Source organism: Thrips palmi, unplaced genomic scaffold (assembly GCF_012932325.1).
Source record: "Thrips palmi isolate BJ-2018 unplaced genomic scaffold, TpBJ-2018v1 HiC_scaffold_8, whole genome shotgun sequence".
Classification (NCBI taxonomy): domain Eukaryota; kingdom Metazoa; phylum Arthropoda; class Insecta; order Thysanoptera; family Thripidae; genus Thrips; species Thrips palmi.
In genome coordinates this window covers 21889-46879 of record NW_023144635.1, presented here as the reverse complement: position 1 = coordinate 46879, position 24991 = coordinate 21889, and the positions used below count along the sequence as shown (strand labels likewise).

The 24991-nt window shown below is 37.9% G+C and overlaps 5 protein-coding genes across 11 annotated transcripts; 3 read left to right on the top strand and 2 right to left on the bottom strand.

The window, feature by feature from the left end:
- The first annotated feature begins 12 nt into the window (after nt 1-12).
- On the top strand, nt 13-1667 carry LOC117653006 (small ubiquitin-related modifier 2-A). Its single transcript, XM_034398337.1, has 3 exons — nt 13-169; nt 726-863; nt 951-1667. The coding sequence occupies exons 1-3, from the start codon at nt 155-157 to the stop codon at nt 1080-1082; spliced, it is 285 nt and encodes a 94-aa protein (XP_034254228.1). The 5' UTR covers nt 13-154; the 3' UTR covers nt 1083-1667.
- A 148-nt stretch (nt 1668-1815) lies between these two features.
- Nucleotides 1816-7296, top strand: LOC117653005 (ras-related protein Rab-28-like). The gene is made up of 5 exons (XM_034398335.1): nt 1816-2611; nt 2732-2917; nt 3047-3167; nt 3358-3461; nt 3540-7296. The coding sequence occupies exons 1-5, from the start codon at nt 2534-2536 to the stop codon at nt 3729-3731; spliced, it is 681 nt and encodes a 226-aa protein (XP_034254226.1). The 5' UTR covers nt 1816-2533; the 3' UTR covers nt 3732-7296.
- A 422-nt stretch (nt 7297-7718) lies between these two features.
- LOC117653000 lies at nt 7719-18270 on the bottom strand. Of its 3 annotated transcripts, XM_034398321.1 has the most exons (15): nt 18039-18270; nt 17749-17877; nt 17202-17243; nt 17023-17123; nt 16845-16932; nt 16422-16491; nt 16220-16323; nt 16026-16142; nt 15850-15905; nt 15337-15421; nt 14571-14660; nt 14409-14489; nt 14123-14308; nt 13976-14041; nt 7719-12652 (listed from the first exon to the last, which is right to left on the bottom strand). In XM_034398321.1, exons 2-15 carry the CDS (start codon nt 17809-17811, stop codon nt 10658-10660), a joined length of 3144 nt encoding a protein of 1047 aa, XP_034254212.1. In that variant the 5' UTR covers nt 17812-17877; nt 18039-18270; the 3' UTR covers nt 7719-10657. The 3 variants fall into 3 exon arrangements, with proteins under 3 accessions (XP_034254212.1, XP_034254214.1, XP_034254215.1); XM_034398323.1 differs by lacking the exon at nt 18039-18270 and having other exon boundaries at nt 17749-18025; XM_034398324.1 differs by lacking the exons at nt 17749-17877; nt 18039-18270 and adding an exon at nt 17548-17693.
- Nucleotides 18271-18306: 36 nt separating this feature from the next.
- On the top strand, nt 18307-19341 carry LOC117653007 (transmembrane protein 258). Its single transcript, XM_034398338.1, has 2 exons — nt 18307-18445; nt 18848-19341. The coding sequence occupies exon 2, from the start codon at nt 18848-18850 to the stop codon at nt 19085-19087; it is 240 nt and encodes a 79-aa protein (XP_034254229.1). The 5' UTR covers nt 18307-18445; the 3' UTR covers nt 19088-19341.
- Nucleotides 19331-23712, bottom strand: LOC117653002 (tumor susceptibility gene 101 protein). 5 transcript variants are annotated; one of them, XM_034398330.1, is made up of 11 exons: nt 23689-23712; nt 23220-23285; nt 23065-23149; nt 22730-22795; nt 22095-22160; nt 21761-21924; nt 21514-21673; nt 21049-21269; nt 20727-20963; nt 20480-20613; nt 19331-20401 (listed from the first exon to the last, which is right to left on the bottom strand). In XM_034398330.1, the coding sequence occupies exons 2-11, from the start codon at nt 23268-23270 to the stop codon at nt 20218-20220; spliced, it is 1368 nt and encodes a 455-aa protein (XP_034254221.1). In that variant the 5' UTR covers nt 23271-23285; nt 23689-23712; the 3' UTR covers nt 19331-20217. The 5 variants fall into 5 exon arrangements, with proteins under 5 accessions (XP_034254221.1, XP_034254220.1, XP_034254219.1 ...); XM_034398329.1 differs by lacking the exon at nt 23689-23712 and adding an exon at nt 23653-23684; XM_034398328.1 differs by lacking the exon at nt 23689-23712 and adding an exon at nt 23506-23682.
- Nucleotides 23713-24991: the final 1279 nt, after the last annotated feature.

Below are 24991 nucleotides of genomic sequence, written 5' to 3'. Positions count from 1 at the left end.
ATTCAACATCGACATTGAGATTGCAGTTGCGGTTTGATTTAAACAGTTGAAAGAGGACGCGGCGCGCGGCATGCGTGTGGACAGATTTCAGCGTTGGTGTTATTGTTGTTAAATGTCGTTAGCTCCATAAGTATTTAGCTAAAGAGTCATCACGATGGACGACAAAAAGGTACTTGTTATCTCACTTTCCAGCTGTGTATGATTTCTTTGTTAATTGACAAAACGATTGCATTCTTTTGGGGTAACTTTTGAAAAGCCGAAAGTGAGGTTCGTTGGTCAATTGAATTTTAGCTTTCTGGTTTCAAATGTATTACTTTAGAACGTTGTCACTCAGTCTTTTCGGAAAACTGCTCTAAAACACTTTTTTTGTTCTTTTTACTTATTGCTGCACACGTCTGTTGCATTGTGTTAAATTTGTCTCCATTCCACATAACCTCATGCCAACAACCCTGTTCTATTGTTTGGGACACTAGCGCAATGAATCTTAGTGTTTTCAGATTATTTTTCTTCTGAAAAACTCGTTTTTGTTCGTTTATGGGAATCCTGTGGTCTTACCTTCCTTTAATTGGACTGTTGCAGAGAGCTCCAATAGCTTGGGAATCGTTTTTAGTGCTTGCAACATCCTATTTTTTTTGTTTACTCAACTTCTTTAAACCATGTTATTCTCCAATTTTTAAATTACAATTCTGTTTGTATAGTAAAATTTATTTTTAATCTTGTTGCAGGACATAAAATCTGGATCCCAAGATAATGCAGAGTACATAAATTTGAAAGTTCTGGGACAAGATAATGCAGTTGTCCAATTTAAAATTAAAAAGAAGACTCCACTTAGAAAGCTCATGCATGCCTACTGCGAGAGGCAGGTTAGTATTCATTCATTCTTTATTTGTACATACTGGTTTACAATATGTTCCTGCTTAGACCCTAATTTGTACTTTTTCTCCTGACAGAATTTGGACTCAAAAGTGGCTAGATTTAGGTTTGATGGTGATGCCATCAATGAGACAGATACTCCAGAGTCATTAAAATTAGATGAAGGAGATACCATAGAGGTGTATCAACAGCAGTCCGGTGGAACTTAAACTGCTGCTTTCGTTGTTGGGTTATTTTGAGACTGAATAATGTTTGATATCTTTAAAGTTATTCTAGGGATATGAACCCATTGTACTGTATTTATTTCTTTTAACTGTCCAATTTCTCTCCCTCTTAGTGATCTATATTTAAGAGGTTCAATTTGTTTTTAAACTGTAATATACAGCTTAGTATTCTAAATTACCTATCTCTTTTTTCTGTGTAGAATTTAGCTTTAGATATTTTTTTTTATTTTTGATTTAGACTCATGAATAAGTTGTTGTTCATGGAATGGCATGTATTTACAGATTTCTGTTAAAGTGTGACCAACAACAAGATGTGTGTAAGTTGTTTACTGATGAAGAGACTCATTTCTTCTCTTAGTTTGTTAGTTTTGACAGCATTCCCTCAAAATAATACCAAATAAGCCTTGAGCAGAATTGTAAATACAGTTAAGCACATGCTCCTTACTAAAATAACTTTCTTTTTCTTTTCATGTTTTTGTCTTTGAAGTTAGTTAAAACATGTGATATTCAACTTAAAAAAAAATGTTTGGAAATCTGCTGATTACGGTTGAATAAGAACTACTTAAACTAGCTGTTTATTTTATTTTGGTGTGACCTTTTGAACAGAAATAACACTATATCCTGCCCTCATTGCTCAAACAAACTTTGACTTAGTTAGGGTGATGAATATGTCATGCGCTCTTAATGCTAGTTTTCACTTCTTTCATGCTGGCTGTCCATTGTACAAGGGTGGATTCACTGTGCGGGGGAGGGGGGGTCACAAAAGTTGCCTACCTTCAGGGGTAAAGTGCGGCCTGTTGCATACCTTTCAGGCGGCGTCGCCGCCTCCAGGGAGGGTAATGCCCCCCTCTTTTGGATCCGCGCACGCCGTCGTAGGTCATTCCCTGGAGTTTCCACCTCTCTCTGTCTGTTGAATATTTTTAGGGTGGTGAGGAGAGGGGAGCCAGCGACCCTCGCCTTGTATCGACCTGGAAGTGCGGAACAAGGCCAGGCCTATGGCCAGGCAGAGCAGGGGAGCGGAGCGAGCGGCGCTGACCTCCCCGATCGATTCTCCAATACTGGACAACACCCTACTAGCATGCTGCTAGTAGGGTGCCGCCGCTGCCCTAGCGCTGCGCCACTGCAAGGCCGCAGCTTGCGCAGTCCCTAGCGGCCCGAGCCCAGACGCGCCTTACTGAGCGCAAGTTTCTTGACATCAAACACTCACCTCTGGCCGGGTCTTAAAAATTAGTTTAGCTGTTTCTGGAGTAGAATCCAAGTTGAGTGCACTGTGAGAGTTCTGAATCTCTAGTATGATGCATGCAGAACTTTCATGCTGGTCACAAGGAATCCCTTATTGTGGCCCAACTAGAGTTGCCATTGGATGTCTAACAGATTTTATGTAGGTTTTTAAAATTTGGGGTGAATATTGTGGAACACTCCTCCTACTTATCACCATGTCTGATTCTGAAGAGGAAGTCAGTCTCGATAAGCAGTTAAAGCTTGTTCTTGTAGGAGATCCTTGCACTGGAAAGGTACTATTAATGTTTGATCTCCACCCACAAATTGTGCCCCTCCCCCCAAAAAACAAAAAACTTTTACCTGTTTAAGATTTGTTACTTCTGCTCATCTGTGATTATGTTTTTCTGTGTTAGACCAGCATCATAAGAAGATACTGTCATCAAGAATTTTCAAGGCAGTACTTTCCTACTGCTGGTGTGGACTTCTTCTTAAAAAGAATAACAGTTCATGGAAAACGAGATGCAACTATTCAACTGTGGGATGTTGGAGGATCTGCATTGGATGGAAAAATGCTAGACAAGTACATCTTTGGTGCCCACGTATGTTACACATTACTCTTTTTGGCTTTAACAAACTGATCTATTTAAAAACTCATTTTAAAAATTAAGATATTGTGATGTGGCTACTTTAATGATTTTGTCCTACAACCAGTTTATGTATACCTGCAGGTAGTCATATACGTGATTGATGTGACTAGTTCCTCTACTCTTGACAACTTGGGCCAGTGGATGCAAGCTGTTCGTACTGCTCAAGCCAAGCCAGTATTGTGTGCTGTTCTTGGAAATAAATGTGAGGCCGTGTCATGTATTTACATGGCACTTGCTTCTGCTTAATTTATTTTAAAACTTATGAGTCACTTGGAGGAAATCTGTCATTAAAACAGCTGATTACTGATTACAAAAGAGCAGTTGTGTTTTTAAATTTGTGATTTGTAACTTTCAAATTTTACTTAAAGCCGTTTAAAATTGTCATATGCCAGGTGATATGGAGCATCAGAGAGTCATTCGTATGGATCATCAACAACGATTTGCCTCTGATCATGGCTTCTTTTCGTATGTTGTGTCTGCACGCACAGGTGAAAATGTAAGGTTTTATTAAGATCTGTTGGATTGAGTAGGTGTAATGTGTAATGTATTGAAGCTCTCATTCATTGAATTGCAGATTTCGCTGTTCTTTCAAAAGATAGCTGCCGAACTGTTAGGTATAAAGCTTACTCGAGCCGAACAAGAGGAGCATCAGCCAGTTGTAAAAGCAGAAATCTCAGATACCCATGTTCCCATGGTCTCTGACTGTGTTTCAGGGAAACGAGCCCAATCAATGGGGGCCAAATCAGCTGTTTGCATCCTTCAATGAAGGAATGACAGTCAAATGAAAAACAACCACCATACTCTTGGGTTTCATTTCATGGATAGAATTAAGTGTTTTCATGTTTTGTTTTTTAAAATATAGATACATATTTTTGTAATAATCATTCTGAAATTAAGACTGGTTTATTCAGCTTCAACAATTGAAGAAAGAAAGGCTATGATAAGTTTACAAATAAGCAACACCAAAAAGCACAAATTGCATAACTGATAGAGTTTCGTACTGACATTTTATATTTTCACCAAGTTTTGAAAATTTGTGATTGAAATTCGTTGTTACTATCTCATTGAAAAGCGTAGATGTTTTTCTGATCGCACAATGCTCGAAACTAGTGCTTGGGATTCTATCCAAATTTTGTCGAATTGTTGCTTTCAGAGCTCTTAACATGTTTGGGCATGAAATATTTTTCTCACATTTAAAAAGAATAAATGCACCTAATAACAGTTTTCTTGGCTGTTTCAAAAAACACAATTCCAATTTTTTTTGCTCGAGCCTGCATAAAAATTGTAATTAAATTTTTGGATTCCTAGGTGTTTGAGAAAACGTTCAAAATGCTGTTTCTGTCCTTTGGGAGCTTACTGCACTCTTTCTAGAAGAATATGATCTCAAAATTTAATACTAAACCTCATAAGCTCAAATGAGATCAGTTTAGGGGCATTTGGACTGTTTTCAGCATTTTTGACCAATTTCAACTATTGAAAAATGTGGGAAAGAATTTTTTGATGCCATGTTTTAAGACATGTTTGTTAAGGCTGCCCAAAGCAACACCTTGACAAAACTTTGATGAAATCTGGAGAGACATCTAACTAAAAGTTAGCCCTACTTGTTCTTTTCTCAATTATGAACAACTTGATGCTTTCGAGTTCCTCCATATCATCCTAGTGGCTATGAGATCAAACTTAAAATTACACCCAAGAAAGAATACATTGAAGGGAAAACTCTTGCTTTCTTGCAATGTAACAGCTATTACTTCTGGATGACAAATATCAATAAGAAGAGGTAGAAGATACAGGCTAAGACCCTACAACCCTGGGAAAAAAAGGAAGTGGCAAGGTGTCACTTAGGTGGCAATGAAGTGGCTATTAAGGTAGTAAGTGGCAAGGTGGTTACAAAGTGGCAAGGTGGTTGTGAAGTGGCATGTAACTGGTCAAGTGGCGATAAAGAGCCAAGTGGTAAAGTGGCAATTAAAAATCCATACCAAGGGGGCAGAGCGTTAGGTAGGAGGCTGTGTTGTTCTAGCCCATAACTCAATTGGAAGCCAACAGATGGCGCCCAGCACTTTCCTGCCCGGCATCAGGCTCTCGGGGAAAAGGTTTTGTGCCAAACTACTTAGGCAGCTGCAGGAATCAGCACCGAGGCTGGACCTCATGATGCCAGACGGACTAAGTTGTGAGGCTGAAGGCAACTCTTCCGTAGTTGGACATACAATCTGAAGTCCTGGCCTTGGTCGCAATTCTTGACCATGAAGGTGATGTGGGTCTATGTTCATAGACGTACTGGATGGCTGTGCGGGCTTCTGCCTTGCAATAGTCAAATGTGTCAGAATTTCAACGTTTAATTAAATTTCTGAAACTCCGCCAAGTCATATACTAGTCCATTCGGAACTGTTAACATCTACTTAATTGCCACCTCGCCCCCTACTGGCCACTTCACCCCCTACTGGCCACTTCAACACCTTGCCACTTAAAATGTCAAAATCCACTTAAAAACCACCTTGCTAAGGTGGCAGTAAGGTGACACTTAAATGCCACTTAAATCACACCTCGCCACCTTCTTTTTTTCCCAGGGTAAATTCCACATTCATACTTTCAATTGAAAAAAAATTAATTGATATTAAGGTAATATCCAAGAGAAAACAGACGGCAAAGGGCCCAAGTAAATAGAGCTTGTATTTTCTTTATATTAAAGAACAGATCTCAGGACACAGGCTTCATAAACTCATACAAAAAGAGGAGTGTTGCTCCAACGGCTTCACAAATCGAATAACGCTTTTGTTGAAGGCTTGTGAAAGTTGAACACAGCAGAACACTGGATAAGACTATTAGGCGCTAGGTATTGAATGACATGATATGGTGATGAAAAAAGAGATACTTCATAATTGCTATTTATAAGAGTTCAATTAGAATAGGTTTTGAGGTCTGTATTGATCCTAATTGTACCTTACAATTACAAACTTTGAAGTCAAGAGGACACGACAAAACAGTTTCTGGGTTAAATAAAATCAAATGGCAACCATGCAAACGTGTGCAACTCATTCTAAACTAAATGGACCCATGATTAAAACACCAGTTCATGAATTTAAGCAAGGAGCACATTTATTAGCAGACGATATACCAGTCTTCATTGTTTAAGTTAATTATGAAGCAATTTAGTTATGGGGTGCAAAGGTGAAATCTTGTTTCTAATGTCCTTCTGCAACTTGGCTGAAGTTATGAACAGTTGACGTTGACGCATACAAACAAAAAGTTAATTTCCTTGAATTGATACAGCTATCTGTAAGACTTGCACATACCACCTCAGCGGTGACTTTGTTTGCCTGTTTTGATATGCAAATATACAGGTAGGGTGTCATAATGAAGTTGGCAATAAAATTAATCGCAAGTGCAGAATTATTATTATTTTGATTATATCAGACAGACAAACATCTGGCCTAGTGGTAATAGTGGATGGCACAGTTAAGTCTTATAAATGTAAATATTTTTGGTCTAGTTTATGTGGTCTCTCTGGAAGTGGGGAAAATAAATAAACAATTATTCAAGAGGACAACAAAAAAGATTACTTCTCTTGCTGATAAATTATCTTTCAAAATTCAGTCAAAAGATATCAGTCTGACAAACCATTCATTTAGGGTTTTGCATTGCAAGTGTGCAACAAATATATGAAAAGTAACCAAGGTAAGGCCTTCGGAGTACCACTGACCATTCCTTAACAAACATCAAATAGTATCACTTATTGACAAATTTAAATTCACCAGTGTTTTATTTCTTTATGACTTAAACCCTGGTCCAGGTCTAGCATAAACTATTTGATACAACAGAAAGAAGCTGTCACATCATCTTTTGAACAGTGAACTGAGCTAAGCAGAAAACCGAGTAATAGTACATTAAGAAAGTTAGTTCACTACAACTAAGTACATAGATGGTGGAAAGACTAGAGGACACAATGTACCTAAACACTAAAGACACCGAGCGAGCAAACCACACAATAATGCAATTATGTTTATGGTAAAGTACATCACTGAGATCTACATTTCAATACATTAATAACCAACACATAAATGACAGTATAATATACAGTAACAAAAAGCTATAAGGAATGCAACATCAACTTAGGGAAAGATTTCTACTCTTGGAGGAACTTGGAAGAATGTAACTGCAAGCATACATATTGTATTGTTTCTAGTGAACACATTCTCACTTAAGTACAATTGAAAGTGCAGTGCAATGGAGGAAAAATTTATGTAGCTTAAAATAATTTAAAGAGAGTCCAATGAGTCACTGTGATGAAACAGAATTATTTTGTGAAACAGTAACTCCCCTCTTACATACAGCTAAACTGGAGTTTCTTTGAACACCTTAATGGGACATTCAGTTTGGTTCCATAAGAAGTATCTGAAAGGGGGAGCTGGATCACATGGCTCTGGAAAAGGAACAGGGTCAAGGTGATTTTTAATCATGACAGCTTCATCACGCTCCTCGCTAACTACCTGGCAATCAATGATACGGTTGTTTGGGCTATTGCTGAGAGTATCTACACTAATATCATCGGCCGAAATTTCTCTGTCTTCAAATGACGTGACATTGCTTTTACTCCCATTATTGCTCTTGATGTTGACATCTGACGCTGTTTTGACATGTTCAGTGGATTCCTCCTGTAAATTTGTTCCTAGGCAAAGAAAGAACAGAAAAAAATGCATGTGAAACACAAAAGGTATCAGTTGAGTGGAACACACTGATGGATTGCCATGAATACTTACCTGACAATTTACAAATAAATGCTTCTGGAAGCACTCATTATGGGGAATGAAAATTAACTTTTTACAATAAAATCCACAAAGGTTTGAAAAAGCTATCTACATTACAAATTTAAAAGTTTAGAAAAAAAAGGAAAAACTACGAGGGGAGTCACAAACATGTGGCACACCACATTTTGAAAAGTAACTACGTATGCACCATGCGATTGAGCAAGCAACACTCAGGTCACACTCAGATTATTAAGAATATGTTGGGTATAAAGATGTATGCATGCAATAGGTAGTAAATTTCTTTAAAGCAGCAGTTGCAGTGTCTGTTATGATTGAAATTGAAGAACACATTTAGCCTCATTTTTCGGCTACATTTATGCAAAATTAATCACTGATAATTAAGTTGGCTTCAGTAGTATGGAAGTGTTGTGCTGAATGGTATCAAACTATCCCCAGCAACAGCAACCAAGAGAAAAGGTTGCGTGTATATTCACGGACCTAGGTCTAAATGTTGGAAGGCCCCAAAGGCAAGTATTTTGAGCGTGAGAACATCCTTCTACTGTGAGTATAGAGGCTGCTATAGGCTAGTGAGTAATGCTTTCAGTGTAACAAAAGTTTCATAAATATATATACAAATAAACCTTCTACAGCAGTCAAAAAATCTTTTTTAATCTGGCTACAATACACCTTGAGGAATAAAAATTAGTTCAAACAATAATTCAAATTATAAAGGTGCCAAAACCAAGAAGGGAAATGCTTTTAACATTCTTCTTCTCTGAAGAAATGGTGTGAAAGTGAAACCATTCACCATGAAATGAAAAAGTAAGTACATTTCTTTCGAAATGTTGAAGTGACACCTTCATTAACAATAAAAGCAGAAACGGGAAAAGAAAAGTTAAATGCAGCAACATAAAAACACGATGTAATAAATAGGAATCTTAAAGAGTTATACATTCATTTAAGATTTTCACACACACTTAAAAACAAAACTCAACATAGAACTATAACCACATTGGGTGTGGAGATTGATAGATTAACTTGAATGGTAAAAGTATCCTAGCAGTATCACGATAAACAAAGTACATAAGTTTCATTTGTGTTTAAGACAGGCTGTCATAGATGAGACACAAGGCACCACAAAACTAATTCATGGTGTTAAATAAATATAAGGCAATACACTCTCCAGCCTCAACTCCTATTGGAAAAAAATTGGAAGATTCAAAGAAAAATGCCAAAACAGTTGGCCTTTCTGGTATGGGAACATCCACATACCATATGAACATGAAAATGATGTTACGTGGTAAAGCTTTCTTTGTACAAGCATGCCGAGTCTTGACAGTGTTACCATGGCGTCTGAGGTTCAAGTGGTATGTGAACGTTCTCTAATGTGATGTTGGTAGCAGATCAGACACACATTCAACAGAGTGAGAGCCTTACTTTGAGCAACGAGCCATTTTTTAAAAAATTGTTAAAGCAAAGAATTAATATATAAGAGAGCCAAAAGTGCTTGAGACTTTGACTTAATAATATTGGCAAGTTTCAGAATAAGGACACCTTGGGAAGGTAATCACAGACAAACAAAAACTACAATAGGAACATACATTTCACTGTCGTACCTAGACAAAAAATATAGGTCTCACACTAACAATTCTTTCACAAAATTGCAAAATCAATGCCTTATTTTTAAAAGCCTCTATCTTTTTTCAAATTATTTTTAATAGACTTGAGATTCAAAGCTGGCGGCATAGGATTTGGTGAGTACACATAATAGGAAGTATACAATTGGAATTATGGAAAAATAAAAAGACAAGGATTTACATTACTCCAAACCTCAAACCAAACCTGACTATCTCAATATACAAAAAAGCAGCAATTTAATGAGAAAAACAACATAGAATGTGAAATCCAATAGGCCAAAATCAAGCCACCTCTGTAAGGAACAGGATGAGTCGCTGTAATACATAATTTCAGAAAACATTGGACTCCCTTAATTACAACATTAAAGACATTAAATCAATAGCTTATTGTCAATTAGAACACATGTAGAAGTATCACTCAAAACCCTGTATACAGTACTGATAAATGGCAGTTTATCAAAGATGACTTTTGGTGAATCTGTCAAATCCGCACCTTACGGATTATCTTTCATAAAATTTATCATGAATTGAAAGATATTATTATGGGAGATCCAACAGAAAAATAGCAGTAGTCCTACAAGTGTACAAATACATCTAAAGAAATACCATGGTAGAGGACACCATTTTGATTAGAACTACTTCAAGATTAAACAATCAATAGACACAAGTCAAGTTATTTTTATTATCATTATTTTGATTTAAAATTGTTTCTCCCAGATGTAAATTGTAACTCAATAAAATAGATTTTCTCTTTAGTTATTTTATTTTGATTTAGTACTGGCACAAGTCTAATCAAACATCCACCTTGTTTAGGCTAACAAGAGAAACCTCTGCTACTCCAGGAGGAATGAATGAAGGTTGGATACCATCTTTACCCATTTAAAGATAAAAATGCTTGCTTCAGGCTGAGGGCTTTTTGGAAATAAAACTATGTTTAGGTTCTAAATGCTTCATTTTTGTTTCAGACTTTGAGAATGGACAGCTTTAAATGTGTGTTGAGCAAAATTAATGATAGAATGATAGAATGTGGGTGAATACACCTACAAATAAGAACCATAACATTCAAAAGCCCTGTTTTTAAAAGTAATTTGATTAAAATATTCAAATGCCAAATCACACTCACTTTTAAATGGGTAAGGAAGAGAAGTATTTTCAAAACTCATTCCAGAAGTTCTTGAAATACATTGAGACTCAAATTCACAAATTCCTTTTTTTTGGCAATGGTCATAGCACTTAAACATCTGCATTAAAATTGTCAGAATTAAACTTGTAAACATTATGTATTCATCAGTCATGAAGACTTAAACAATCTGTCACAGGAGAGTGCAGCAAGCTTTGCAGCTTCTTGAGTTTGTCGCTTTAACGTTTGATGTAACTGAAAGTCGCCGTTGATTCTGAGGAATTTCTACAACATGTTTAGGGCTTTCCTCTGAATCACTTCCTGCCTGATGGAGAGGCACTACCTCTTCATCTTTTCCTTTTAATGTAGATTTTTCTGACTCTGATCCTTGAAGTTGGTCGAGATTGGTTTTTGCCTCTGATAGATCTGATAGCCTTGCCTCCTCATTCACGGATCTTCCTGCAACTGCTTGCACAAAACAAGTCTGTGCTAAGGTTTTTCCAACTGCAGCCATCGCCCAGTCACTGCTGGACTGAGACTGAGATGAACTATGCATCTTCAAAAATGATTCGGGGCCAACTTCAGAAATTTCATCCTTGTCATTTCCAGCAGCATTCTCTTCCCCCAACTCAGACAGTTTGTCATTGATACATTCTTGATGCGTTGAAAGCCTTTTCACACAATCCCCTGTTTGCACTCTGCTCACACTGTCACAACAGGCAATTTGTTCATTATCAATTGGCAATTCGAGTGGATCGGTGGCAATTTCTTCAAACCAGTCTTCATCTGAAGAACTATGATGACTTTGTAAGCGAGGTAATGATCTGTCCAGCCGAGAGCTAGTAGAAATTAATCGAATTCTGGAATCGGTCCTTGAGCTGAGCATTGAGTGAGAAATAGTGGACGATCGCTGTCTCCGTGAGCCATCACTCATGCACCTGCATGTTCTCATGCCCCACAAATCAGATCCAGAACCCCCAAACCCTGTTAATGAGGGCTGATTCTCCACAAAAATAGAAGAGGGAAAGGGGAAGGAACTCTTTCGTTCCATGGCAGATGCTGACTGAATTCTTCTCACAAAGGTAAATCTATCAAGAGATGCATTCATTTCAGCTTTAGAGTCACTGTCTTCTGCGTACTCTGCAAGGGATGCTGTTTCAGGTGCAACTTTATCTGTTTCATCAGTTGATGGTGAGGCTGCCCCTGACAAGTCTGGGGATATGGACACTCCACTATCAGTTGTAGATCCTCCTGCCTTTGCTGATAGAAAACCATCTGTCTCACCATCGACAGGTGATGATAGATCAGAGGAAGTTTCAACCAAAGAAAACTGAATCTCAACTTTAGTATCTTCGGGCAATTTATGACCCGTTTTTAGATCAGATAAATTGAAACTATCTTCCAAACATGTATCAGAGTCACTGCTCTCTTCATCAACATTCATTTGCCTGAACAACTGCTTCCTTCCTTCCATCAAACGAGGTTTAGAAATCGAAATATGATCATCAGCACCACTCATCGGGGACGTATCTCGATCAAATGAAAATAGGTCGTTATCCAATTTAAAAGTTAATCTCTTGTCAAGATTATCCTTGGAAGAAGGAGTGGAAGGAGAAATGTGGGTCCCATTTTTACCTCTCAATAGCGATTCTTGCCTAGCTACGGCATGCTTAGAGACAGGAATTTTCGAAACTATGGGACCTGGGGGAACCACTATGGGCTCTTTGGGATCGGGTACACGTACAGGAATTTTTGAGACACTTTTTCGGTTGGTAGCTGCCCGATTCAGATTCTCTCCTCCTTCAACATTAGATGCAGCGTCAGCAGAAATGTGCAGACGCTTTCGAGAAGAAACATCAGAGCGATTGAGACGCCTATCATTTTTAGTCTTCATGTAAAGGGGATCTTCAGGTGACAACTCTTCTCCTAAATCAGGCTCTGTATCAGTGCTGTCAGGAGTGTATGGTGAGGTATGTCGATGGAATTTAGGAACGACGAGGCCACTATGGTCTTGCTCAGGTTCAAAGACAGGAAATGAGGAAGAATCTACTGGTTGCTTAGTACAGAGGCGGCAAACATGTTCTAAGGGACTTGTGGCACTCAAGCAGGACGTGCAAGGGGCAGCTGGCAATGCACAGCAACTCACCGTACCTAATCCACCAATCAGAGATGCCTGGAGGAAGACTGGCTGAAACAGAAGAAAATAGTCCAAAAATGAAGCATTACAGTAAAAATAGTTGCACCAGTACAAATTTGACACGAAAAGCCCAAAAAATAATTGCTCCGATCTTACTTCCACTAGCTAGCAAGTCTAAAAACAGAAGAAATAAACAGAGAGTGGGAGTACAGGAGGGGGTGTAAAAATCATATACATACTCAAACAGACATACGGTAAAGAAAACACTAAATTGCTAATTCTCACCTACAAAAGCAAATAAACTGTATTGCTTCTACGGTACCATCGCAGTAACCCCAAATTCTTCTAGAAACCAGTTCAAAGTCCCATGAAGTGAGAACAGAAGGCTCCTGGGTGTTCACAAAACTAAGTGACGCACAGGAGCATCATGAAAAATTGTTTACCAGTTTACCATAAAAAATAAAGTAAAATGACAAAATTATAGAAAACATTGTAGATAACTTAACATTTGGGGAGTGCCAGGTTAACTTTACATTTGGGGAGTGCCTTGTTAAAAGACAGCACACTGGATTGCACCAAACACTTCCTGACGACAATGCTGTCATCTTATGCACTGCCACATACAATGGGTTGCACATTAGTTTTATAGAAACCTCTGTAATACCAATAATTACAGTATTGTATAATACTAATAATAATAAGAATAATAATAATAAAAAGAGTACAATTTTTGAAAAGGGTGGTAGAGGCATGTGTTGAGTCACTGAAATAGAGGGAAAGCAGTTTTAAGCTATAAAAAACTCTGCATTCAAACAAAAGAAGGAAAAAGTAAGAACTAAGTAAGTTACTAAAGTGCAATTTTTTAAAAACAGTTTTGAGGGGTAGGTTGTTGTTTTTAGTTTGAAACTATTCAGTTCAGTTTTGGAAATTTGGGGAATTGACTAACAGGATGCAACTAAACAGGAAGGGCCAAGGTCAAGGGGGCATTCAATTGCATTCAACTCAAAGTGTATAATTATTTGAGTACCTGCTACTGCCATCTTTCAGTTTTAAGTCCAAAAAGACTGGCTGCACCCATCATTTCAAAAGAAAAAACAAAACAATAGCCCATTAATAAATGTGGGGATTGGAAGTTACCTTCACTGATAAATTCAGTTCGAACTTTGGAGCATGCAAGGCCAAAATACTGTCATCTACATTTAAGAAACATTATCCGCATCAATTTCAACCAAAATAAAGGTAATTATAATTGGAAAAGCCACCACTATTAAAACAATTATGGTTAATTTACTAAATTAGAATTTTCCATGATTGACTGACACAATGGAGGTAGACAAAACACTTGTGAATGAACGACGGAAATCTTTTGCTTACCTTATGATCACCCATACAAGAGTTTAGGCCTATCAAGCCGTACTCGGGAGTTGAATCCTCCAGGGACTGTCAAGAAAATAAGTTCATAAGTTTAACACCACAGTTCATTCAGTCCTTACAAGAAATACAGTCTTATAGAGTACTCACATCATCAACAAGGGCTCGAGCACTGGCACTCAGAAAAACACGATCACACCAGGAAGGACAACGTGTCTGCATATACATTTCCCCCCTTTCAGAATCTTCGACATATGGGTAAGTTGGAGGGAAGTTAATGGTAAACTCAAAGAGCTGACCACTAAATGACTCCAACTCACGATCATATGCCCTTAACTGAAAACAAAATTAGATTTGAAACACATAAGCTTTGATGAAAGAGCTGCTTCATTTAGAACCAAAATCCAATGATGTATATGATGATAGTCATTCTTACCCATTCACTTTCATCACCGACAAACAATTTCTGGTGATCCTGGTGACTAAATTCTTTCTTCCCCAAAGTTAAAACTACTTGCTGGAGGAGAGAACCAATTATTAATGATAATGTGACAGTCATGAACAGTAGGACAAGAGAAAGAAATATATGAGAGAATACCTGACTAGACTCGTCCCTGTATTGCAGCTTAGCAGGGTCAGAACTTTTATTACTTTGAATTTTTACAGCATTCAAACCCTCAGATAGTTTCTGAAAACATATTTACAAAAATAAGAAATTAAATTCTGCTTTAAGAACTGTGCCAAGAAAAAAAAAACTCTTTGAAAAGATATCACATAAATACATATTCACTGTCCCTGTCATGTACACACACCCTGTACTAACCAGGTTTGTGCCTTAAAGGTGAGAGTGCTAATCGTTCAAATTAAATACAATCTATTGAAAATAGTTCAAAACTATTTAAAATGAAATTTGCTCATTTCACAACACCGAGCTCCAGAAAACACAACTTTAAAATAAATGTAAGATTAAAAATATAATGCAGCGCTTCAACGTGGAGCTTACTTTCTAAAAACACCTAGCTGTCTCTCACAAATACCAAACAGGTATCTTTGAGATCAGAACCATGTGAATTGATACGAAAAGCTTAAAATACAGCACTTCCAAGAAAGCATTTTGAATGGAGGCCATTTCTACAAAGCAGAAAGCTCTCTACAGAGCCCTTTAACCAACAGATCCAGAAGTTTCAAAACAGTTGTACCATGATTTTGCAGTAAGCGGCTATCATGGCAACACCTAAATTTAGGCACAAATACAATACAAAATTCCAAGTTTATTTTGAAATTACATGCACCCAAATATTGTAAGTGCGGGGAGGATAATGAATAGTCAATAGACAAATCTTTTTAACAACAATGCCCATTACCTTGACTACCCCTTGTGTATCAGTCCTGAAGTTAAAATCACCAAACACGAAAAATGGCACAATTCCATAGTGGTCGGTGTGAAACCTGAAAGAAAATGTGCATGCAAAGTGGAGCCAATGATTAATAAAATAGAGCACAAAATAATTCAAATGAAGCAGTTCCTCCTTAGTGGTCTTAAAAATAATTCACGATAACCACTCAAAACGGTTTACATTACACTACGATACATTACACTGCCATGAGTGCAATTGAGAATGCAATTTACTAATAGCTGAGAAATTGAAAAAACCTTGATCGAAATATGAATTGTAAGCACTGTACTTACAACATACAAGATTACGTAGTTGTAAAGTTTTCAAATAAGAAACAATAGAAATGATGGGCTCCTTAGTTTAACTATGGCATCAGAAAGAAGCAGTGTAATGAAAGCCTGTGAAATTAACATGCAAAATCTAGGAGGCAAATACAAATTATAATAAAAATGTGTTAGGTTCATGGAGACCATGGATTACCTTTTAAGAGTATGATCAAGAGCCCTCTGCCGATTTTTACAGTATACAGATGGACACTGAAAATGAGAGCAAAATGCTAATAGTTAGTTCAAATTTAGGGTCGTAAGTGCAACAGAAGAAAAGTGGCATCAACCCAAACAAAATAGACATCAGGATAGGTGCTAAAAGATACTCACCGACTCCATAGCAATAAAATTTGATGCATCATGAAACAAATGAATGTTGACGAGATCAAAGATTGTTCCATTCAAATTCCATCGTGTACGCATGAACCCCTTGCGAGACCACTTGCACTAAAATTCAAACAAGTGATTGAATGTGAAAGGTAACATAAGATTGCGAAGACGACCAACTATATTAGGGAACCAACCTCCGGAAAAGTTTCCTGAGGAAACTTTGATTTTTCTTTGGTAACGACATCTTCAATATTCCCTGAAAATACTTCCTTTCCGGCAACTGATTCAAACTTGCACTCTGAAGGGAAGAGAAGAGAGGAAAATGGTTATAAGTAAAAATATTAAACTAGAGTAGAAAAAAAGAGCAGTTCCATGCTTTGAAGGTTTAACACAAACCTTGAAAGTTAAAAATCTGGATGTTTTCTTCTCGTAAGGATTCGTGTATGAAGTAAAAGTTACCTAAAGCCTAGCAAGAAATTTAACACAGAATCTTGAGATAACAGTAGTAATTGGTTTTTGGCTTTCCCAAGAACTTTTAATACTGCAGTCTTGTAAAACAGCAAATTAGAATTAAGTGCAGTAAGAAAGACCAGAATAAGAAACATTTACCGTATTTTCTTGGATATAACCCGCCCCCGCATATGACCTGCACTCCAGTTTTGACCCTCCAAAATTTGAAAAAAAGGTCCCTCAAAAAGCCACCCCGCATAAAACCCGCAGCAGGTTTTTAGGGGGTTAAAATCAGGCAAAATGGTGCGGGTTATGCACAAGAAGATACGGCAATTCAAGGTACATCATATGAAGCTAATCAACACTTACGGTAAAGTGTTCTGCAGAAGAATAATCCTCATCTAAAAATATTCTCACTTTGTCAAAAAGTTGGAGCTCTTCACTGGACATGAGTAATCTAAAAGAAAGCATTGAAAAAGATTTTACCACAAATTATGAGTGAAAACAATGAGTTAAAAAAAATAAAAATGGAAGGGACAACTCTTACTTGACAAATTCAGAAACATGTTGCATGCTTCGCTCATAGTTTTTGCCTCCCACTTCCTGACAGTGCAAGGCAACTAATTTAGGAGACAATCGAGACACCGTCTGAAAGAAAACAGACCATTAATAACCTCTTTTCAATTGTCAAACAAACATTTGCTTTTCGAGTAATTTTCTACTCACTGCCAAGAATTCATCGCACCATATCTTCAGCATGGACGTTGGCTGCAAAATGAAAGAAAAGGTGTACACCACTGCACACTAACAGAGCTGGAAGGATTTCTATGCAAGCAGAACAGTAATTTATGCATCTACTATTATTTTGACGCAGTCATTAAAGACAAGAGTAATTTTGACATAGAAATTGAGTAAAGAGTTTCTCAGAGATGGTTTGACTGATGTCTAATGTAAAGGTTAAGTCAACACTGGCATCATGTAGCAATCAAAAAGAAATGCTGCTTTGTGAAAAAAAAAAAAAAAAATGAAGCCAGCGAGAGATACCAAACATGATTCTTTGCAATGCTGTTACCTTGAACTAAGCTGTTACATTCCACACCTGAAGAGGGGCCATACTTTTTACATTAACATAAAATTTTGTGGTGCAAATAATGTAAGCAGTCACATTAAAAACAAACAGCTGAAGGTGTCATCAAATCAGTAAAACATTAAATAGTTGGTCTAAGCTAAGTGGCATGTAATCTCTTATTTACTACCGAGTTCATTAACTTACATCTTCAAAAATTGAACCAACGTTGGCAGTCACAAATAGGGCATCAGTCGTGGAGGCAGCCATGTCGTTTCTTCTGCTCAAATGAGTTGTCCACAAATTATTTCCTTACATTCCAGACATTGTTCCAGCCTGTTGCGGGTGATTTAAGTTAGTGAGGCCAGACGCTCCAGTACAAACACACTGCACCATCCTTATTCTAAATATATCGTAATCGTAGTCATTAGCGCTGCAAAGTTTCGCCCCATTTGCCGTAGAGCTAGCTAGAGCTGCGCATAGCCACGCCTACTTACAGTGACGTCAATCAAACCAAGAAGCCAGAAAATGTAGGCCAAACTTCTCACGACGACTACCATGTCTTTCCACCATTTTCTCTTTCTCTGTATACCTCCGTCGAAATGATTCGTAGGACAGATCAAAGTAAAATTCGTAGTAGAACCCCTCGCGAGTCAAATGTCACAGCAGTGAAATGCCTAGAGACTGTTTATGTGTGAGTGAGAGAGAGGAAAAGACGTCATAAATTCTACGCCTTGTGGAACTGTCGCGGAACCTATACCACCCACCCCCTTCCCCCACCCTTCCCCCACTTGCCCCTGCCCCTTCTCCTCCCCCTCCCTCAATTTACCAGTTCCAAGCCGCGGCCACGTACTGCTGTCTGCGTTGTTTACGTTTAGTTCAACGGAGGAACCAAATTTTCAACGTAAGTTTACTCTCGGTACAGTTGTTTCTGCCTCTTTTTCTTTTAAATTAGACTCATATTAGTAGCCATATTGTGGAAAGACGTTTGCGGTCATCTGTGTTCTCCTCCCAAAATTGCCGTAGCCGGTGTCACCTTTTGGTAGCCGAAAGCAGTAGATGGAGTGCTGCATTTTAACGGAGCACTCTAGTGTTACTCATCGACGATTTACGTTAATTTCTAGTGCTTTTTGGTTTAGACATGTAAATGGATAAGTTTCGATTGAGGGATTTTAAACGCACTTCATAACCTCTCTGGAGCCTGCCTATACCTCTAGGGGAAAGAGGCAACACAGTGTTGTTTTCGATTCAAACCTTTTTGTGTGTAAATTAACCCTCCAACGAAATGTTCATTTTGTGCTTACAGATGGACATAGAACTTATGTCAAGATATGTTTCACCTGTCAACCCAGCAGTCTTTCCCCATTTGACAATTGTCCTGCTCGGCATCGGAATTTTCTTCACTGCTTGGTTCTTTGTCTATGAAGTTACAAGCACCAAGTATACAAGAGATGTCTTTAAGGAACTTCTTGTAGCACTTGTTGCTGCTATTTTCTCAGGAATGGGCATGTTATTTTTGATGTTATGGGTAGGGATATATGTATGATACGAACTGTATATTTCTTGTTATCTTTAAATCTTATTACCATACTGCTTGTTATGAATTCACCAATACATTCCTGTAATTTTTTTTGACAAGATGTCAATTGAATCCTTTAAATTGTTTGAGTCAAAATTTGAAACCCCTCAAAATACCACTGTACTGAAACTGCACAAAAGTGTTTTCTAATTGGATCTGTATATGTATATTGTGTGTGCACTACTACTAGGTTTTAATCAATAAAATTCATTTGCATACTGTGTTCCTTTAATTTCCAGTTGGTAATAACCTGAAGGCAATACCATTCAAATTAGGTCCAATGTTTACAGAAGCTGCACATTTTAACCATCATACAAAGAAGTGAAGTTTCAAATTACATAATAAAAATAAATTGTTCATATACTCATAACATTATTTGTCACTTATAAATGTCTTCGCATATCAGCATCACCTAAAGCTTAATAGGCACCTCTAAAAAAACTGAAAGTTATAATTACATGAAGCTAATATAGAATACACATGGTGTGAAAGTTCAGAAAATATAAACCTACATAATAGGTGGTATCAAATAAGACAACTGTGGGCAATGCTGACAAACTTCATCAGAATTGGCAGACAGCAACAATTATGTTAATTATGATCAAGTAAGCCATCTTACAATCTTAAAATATTCGATTCACTGCAGAAAATAACTAAAGCAACTCTTATTTTGAGCCATAAATATATATTTTAAAAAAGAAACCATTAACAGCATTGCATCACAGATACTATAGGACATAGTGCAAGATAAACATTGCAAACTATAGTGCACATGTCATCCTCAAATATTTCACTTCATCTACAACAGTCATGTGTAGCAAAGCAATTAATTCTGTTAAAAATATGCATGCAAACATCCAGCGATGACAGAGAGTCAAAACAACAAGATTGGACAAAAACATCTGTATGTTGCTTGTTTACATAATATTTTTCCCTCCATATTTTTAGAGCTTCTTAGCAGTTTTGATTAAATTTATTAAAAACTTTATGATGTTTTTTAAGGGAGGGAGTGGAAATTGGGGTACTTGTAAAAACAAAGGCACTATAAAACAAAAATGTGGAACAGCACCTGACTGGTTAGTAAAAACAGATGTAATTTACTTAAGACCAGCCTTTTGGCGACATTTCTGCATTAAGGCTCGTAACATGAATTGCCTACGAGACAAAGACCTGACTTGCTTCAAAAACACATCCAAATCAATCACACCACGACGTAAGGCTTCTCCTACATAATAAATGGCGTCTTCTAGGGCTGCTTCCTCTGCATATGAATTTAATATCCTGCGGAAAAAAGAAACATTGGTCAAACTGCACAAACGAAATCAGCCACATAACAAAATGGCAAAGAAGAAAGCATACTGTTTATAAAGTGGAGCAGTGGTAGTTACTGCTTCATCTACATCGACAGGATCCTCATCAGACAGACGCTCAGTGGCTTTGCTGAGCTCTTGTTCCTTGTCCTTCAGCATGGAAATGTTCTTATCTAGCTCCTCCTATGACAGATGCATTCCAGGATATTGAGAGATTAACAGAATCAAAATATTCTAATCTGCGCTAGAATCCTACATAGCTCATTGGCAGTCCCTTGTATAAGAGTAATACATACCTGTTCTCTTGTGAGTCTGGCCAAAATATCATCAAGTCGACTCTTTCCTTCTCTTAACTCTGACTCCGTTTGCCGTAGAATTTCCAGTTCATCACGCGCACGGCTGGACTGCTCACGTAAAGACCGCCGCATTTTATCTTCCACAGCAGAGAGTAGAGAAGCTTTGATGTGCTCCTCTGTAATTGTTCCTGTACCTAAAGCAGCACCTGAGCTCTGTGTGTTACCAGTTGGTGGGGCCTACAGGAAAAAAAATAAAATCATAATTGTGGGTACTATCTGATGCCATGATCAGAAAAAAAAAAGTTTCCTTGTTGAATCTTACCGGTGGACCCCCAGGATAAGAAGGATAGGCAGGATAGGGGAGCTGACTGTTTCCTGTAGGATATGCTGGATACCCTGAGCCAGCACCAGAGCCAGAGTTATAATTTGGATAAGGAGTTGGGAACCCTCCTGGATATGGTGCCCCAGATGATGGATAGGGGGACGACGATGGAATATTGTTGTACATTGGGTTACTACCAGCTGCTGGCATTGGCATGTAGGCTGCAACAAAAAAGGTTTAAAGAGTTGAATTGGTTACAACAGCTACTTCTTGACCCCCTACCTCTTTTCCGTGACCTGGATAACCAAACCTTCCCATGTGTTAAGATGGACCGTAGTATTTGACAAGACAAGACCCCACCCCCCACCCCCACCCCCGCAAATTCGTCACATAGTATGGGTCAACATCATCATCATCAGCGCCCCATATTATAGGAAAAGCAAAATATCTGTCAGGGACACTTACGCTGTGTAGGATAAGGTGTGAAACCGGAAGAAGCTGACTGCTGCTGGTTTGCTTGCTGTTGCTGCTGAGCAGCTTCCTTTGGCTTTGCATAAACAGGAGGCTCCGCTGAGAAAGCACTTATCATATTTTTTATAAGAGAGGGTAGAAGCTCTGCACCGCGCTAAAAAGAAGCAAATCACAGATACCAGTAAGCCTCACCTTTCCTCTCCACTACTTAAAGAAACAAAAAATGACGAGAACAACTTACTGGATCCCAAAAGTGTAAGAAAGGTAGGTATATTTTTCCACTGTGGTCTGTAGTTCTTGACGGTTTCACAATCATGTCAGAAGTAGGATTTACGTAACATATTGGAGCATTATTTGGATGAGTATCCATTATCCAAATCTTCACTGGTATGTTATAATTCATACCTTAAAATAAAATCAGTACACAAAATGAAAAGCAAACAGAATAATTACTTAGTAACACTTGAACCCAAATCTAGACTAGCAGAAAAAAAATGGATTGTGTTTAGGTTTGAGAAATTATCATGTTTGTGTGGAAGACCTGGGATAGTATAGAGACAGCATGCATGACTTACCCTTATATGGTACAGGTACCGTTCCTTTCAAGTTTAACAGTTCTTTCCTGGTACCATTCGAAAATACTTGAATACAAAGAAATAAAACTAGTCAGTCAAATTGGAGAACAAGTTACTTTCACTGTTGCTCATAAGACATAGCAAAAGAAAAAAAAAAAAACCTAAAGTTTGTTTCTTTTAAAAGAGGCTACATTTCAGATAACCCATAGATTTTGAATTGATTATGTAGTTGTAGCACACCTATAAAGTGACTTCAAGCAAGACAACCACACACACACTTCAGTACCGTCTTGGGCAAAACATCATAAAATTGCAAAAGTGCCCGGCTCAACACGCAATACTCAAGTAATCAAAACAATTAATATTTGTTTTATAACTACAAGGGCACACATGCACACACAAATTTGAGTTGAAAACTGTTCAATAAAGAAATCAGTGTGGATCACAAGGACACAACTTGTAAAAGTAGCAAACCACCTCTCTCATTTGAGAGACAGAAAGAGCAAGAAAAATACCACACACCACACATTAACAACCATATAAAAAGACTATCCCAGGTGCATGTGCATTGTTTGTAAGTAAAAGATGAGGTCGACTTTTTTACAGGAGAAAACAAAAGGAAAAATATAACTTACCCTTATAGGGTACAGGAATAGTTCCATGTATTGTACAAAGGTCCTTCATTGATCCATCATTGAAAACTATCAAAATGACAATTAGATAAATAAACACAGGTTGTACAAAAAGAAAAAAAAACAGCATAAAAAATAACAAATAGAGGCTTGGACCTCAGGTAGAGAGATTGGTAGACTTGCTTGAAAGTTACATTACATCAAACTGAGCAACAACTGAATCAACAATAAATAAACGATCAACTGTAATGAAGCCTCAGCTCTCAAGCATTTATAAACTTTAGGTTTTTGACAGCTTTGTTTGGAGGTGGCAGATAGGGAAAACTGATGTGGCTTACCAAAAGCTTCCACTGAAAAAGTGAGACCTCGGTAGACATTCAAGGCACTAATGACATCTTTAGAGGTGTTTTCTGGACTCTGATACTGAAAGGCAACATTCTATAAGTGAAAACAGCTATCAAATGATAGACAAGACTAATGTCAGGATACTTACTCCAACCTTCCCAAGTTTTTCCTTAAGTGTTTTCTCCATGGCTGTGACCATGCCAGTGCAACAACCCTGTTCGTTTCAATTAGAATATTAGGAAACTAATAACACAAAAGAAGAAATGTAACTAAATGAATGAGGAAAAGAGAGAGCCTTGCCAGACTTTACAGAACGGCCGTTTCTATTGAAAACTACAGCGAAGAACGGGCATTTAAATCGAGATGAACAAAATAAAATAACGAATTTCAATTGACTTCGAATACTTAAGTTACGTCAAGGAGGTTAACCTTACCCTCACAAGCCGAAAGAAAGTTTCAATAAGGCGATGAAGAAAAAACTACAGCATTAATTATCAATAGAGATGAATAAGATTAGAAACTTAATCGCAAAACACTAGGCAGCGCATTCAGACTTCGAGTATGCATTAATCACGACCAACCAAAAGTAAAATGACTGTGACAACCAGATGACTCACATCACAAACTTGAAGTATACTCGTCCCAGCGTAACCTTTCCAAATCACTCCGCCAGTAGCCAGAGAACAGAAAATAGTCCCGCAGGTAATAGGATTTTTAAAAACTAATAATCAATTCTAGACCGTTGCGACCGTAATAAATCGTATAAGTAAACAACGTTGAAAAAATACGAACAATCTTAGACGTAATCACTAAGCATTCCGGGTTCTGCATTTCCGCGGGCAGACGACGCGCCGGTCCGAGCCCCTCAAAACACCGGTCTGTCGGACCCTCTTTTTTCACTAAGATTGAGTGACTGAAAGAGATATCATAATGACAGCTTGCATTTCTCTAAACCTAAGACGTTGTTGTATGCCCAGCTGGCCCTTGTCTTTCGAAATTGTGCCTTATTATTCAGAAATTTTGATTTGAGTGCACAAGGCTGGCTTCTCCTCTAGACCGAGCTCCCAACTTTTTAGATTATCTTTGAGCAAGTGAAAGAGATTCAATAATAACTGCTTATATCAGTGAAAGCCCCACACATTTTTGTCTGCCGGAATCGCCTTTATTTTGCGAAACTTTGCCTTCTTCTTTAGATATCCCGGATTGTGTGCGCGAGGGCGGCTTCTCCTCCCGACCGAGCTCCCGACTTTTTAGATTATCTTTGAGCAACTGAAAGAGATTCAATAATAACTGCTTATATCAGTGAAAGCCCCACACATTTTTGTCTGCCGGAATCGCCTTTATTTTTAGAATCAATACTTATTTCCTGAGGATTGTGAAATAAAATGCGCCGATTTGGGGAAAAGACGGACGAGGGGCTACTTTCGGAAAGGTTACGCTGGGACGAGTATACAAAAACATCCGAGACAGTGCTGCAAACTAACAGTTTCATTCTTTAAGGAAAAACAATGAATCAGCATGGAATACTTTGTGTGATTTAATGATAAAGAACACATATCCTATCTGGTGGCAACATGATTAGAGCGAGATATTCGCAATACTCATGTAAGTTTGAAAGAAACGACTCACCAAACATTCGCCACTTTTCTTTTTAGGTTGTTGAATCTGGTGCCATTTTGCCGCGACCTGATTTGAACCTTAATCCGAAGGTAAACTTGGATTTGGTGCGCACCGCGGTAACTGTGACTTGAAATTCGATTTGAGTTAGTCACATTCTAAGCCACTGAAGCAAATTTAACGGGGTGGGCAAAGCTACCCCGGTAGGTACTTGAAGCTAGACTGAACAGGACCCTTGTAAACAAACAGGCGGGGACCGCGACCTAGGGACAGTCTACCTTTAAGTACCTTCGAGTCGTCCTT

Excerpts from the sequence above, each read along its gene's own strand:
- LOC117653006 (XM_034398337.1), top strand. Across the intron at positions 864-950 it reads ATGCCTACTGCGAGAGGCAG|AATTTGGACTCAAAAGTGGC; the intron begins GTTAGTATTCAT and ends TTCTCCTGACAG.
- LOC117653005 (XM_034398335.1), top strand. The coding sequence starts at position 2,534 with ATGTCTGATTCTGAAGAGGAAGTCAGTCTCGATAAGCAGTTAAAGCTT. Across the intron at positions 2,612-2,731 it reads GAGATCCTTGCACTGGAAAG|ACCAGCATCATAAGAAGATA; the intron begins GTACTATTAATG and ends TTTCTGTGTTAG. Across the intron at positions 3,462-3,539 it reads CTGCACGCACAGGTGAAAAT|ATTTCGCTGTTCTTTCAAAA; the intron begins GTAAGGTTTTAT and ends ATTGAATTGCAG.
- LOC117653000 (XM_034398321.1), bottom strand. The coding sequence starts at position 17,811 with ATGGCTGCCTCCACGACTGATGCCCTATTTGTGACTGCCAACGTTGGT. Across the intron at positions 16,324-16,421 it reads CCAGATTTTTAACTTTCAAG|AGTGCAAGTTTGAATCAGTT; the intron begins GTTTGTGTTAAA and ends TCTTCCCTTCAG. Across the intron at positions 15,422-15,849 it reads CTTGATCATACTCTTAAAAG|GTTTCACACCGACCACTATG; the intron begins GTAATCCATGGT and ends ATTTTCTTTCAG.
- LOC117653007 (XM_034398338.1), top strand. The coding sequence starts at position 18,848 with ATGGACATAGAACTTATGTCAAGATATGTTTCACCTGTCAACCCAGCA.
- LOC117653002 (XM_034398330.1), bottom strand. The coding sequence starts at position 23,270 with ATGGTCACAGCCATGGAGAAAACACTTAAGGAAAAACTTGGGAAGGTT. Across the intron at positions 21,270-21,513 it reads CACACCTTATCCTACACAGC|CCTACATGCCAATGCCAGCA; the intron begins GTAAGTGTCCCT and ends TTTTTGTTGCAG. Across the intron at positions 20,402-20,479 it reads ACTGCTCCACTTTATAAACA|GATATTAAATTCATATGCAG; the intron begins GTATGCTTTCTT and ends TTTTTTCCGCAG.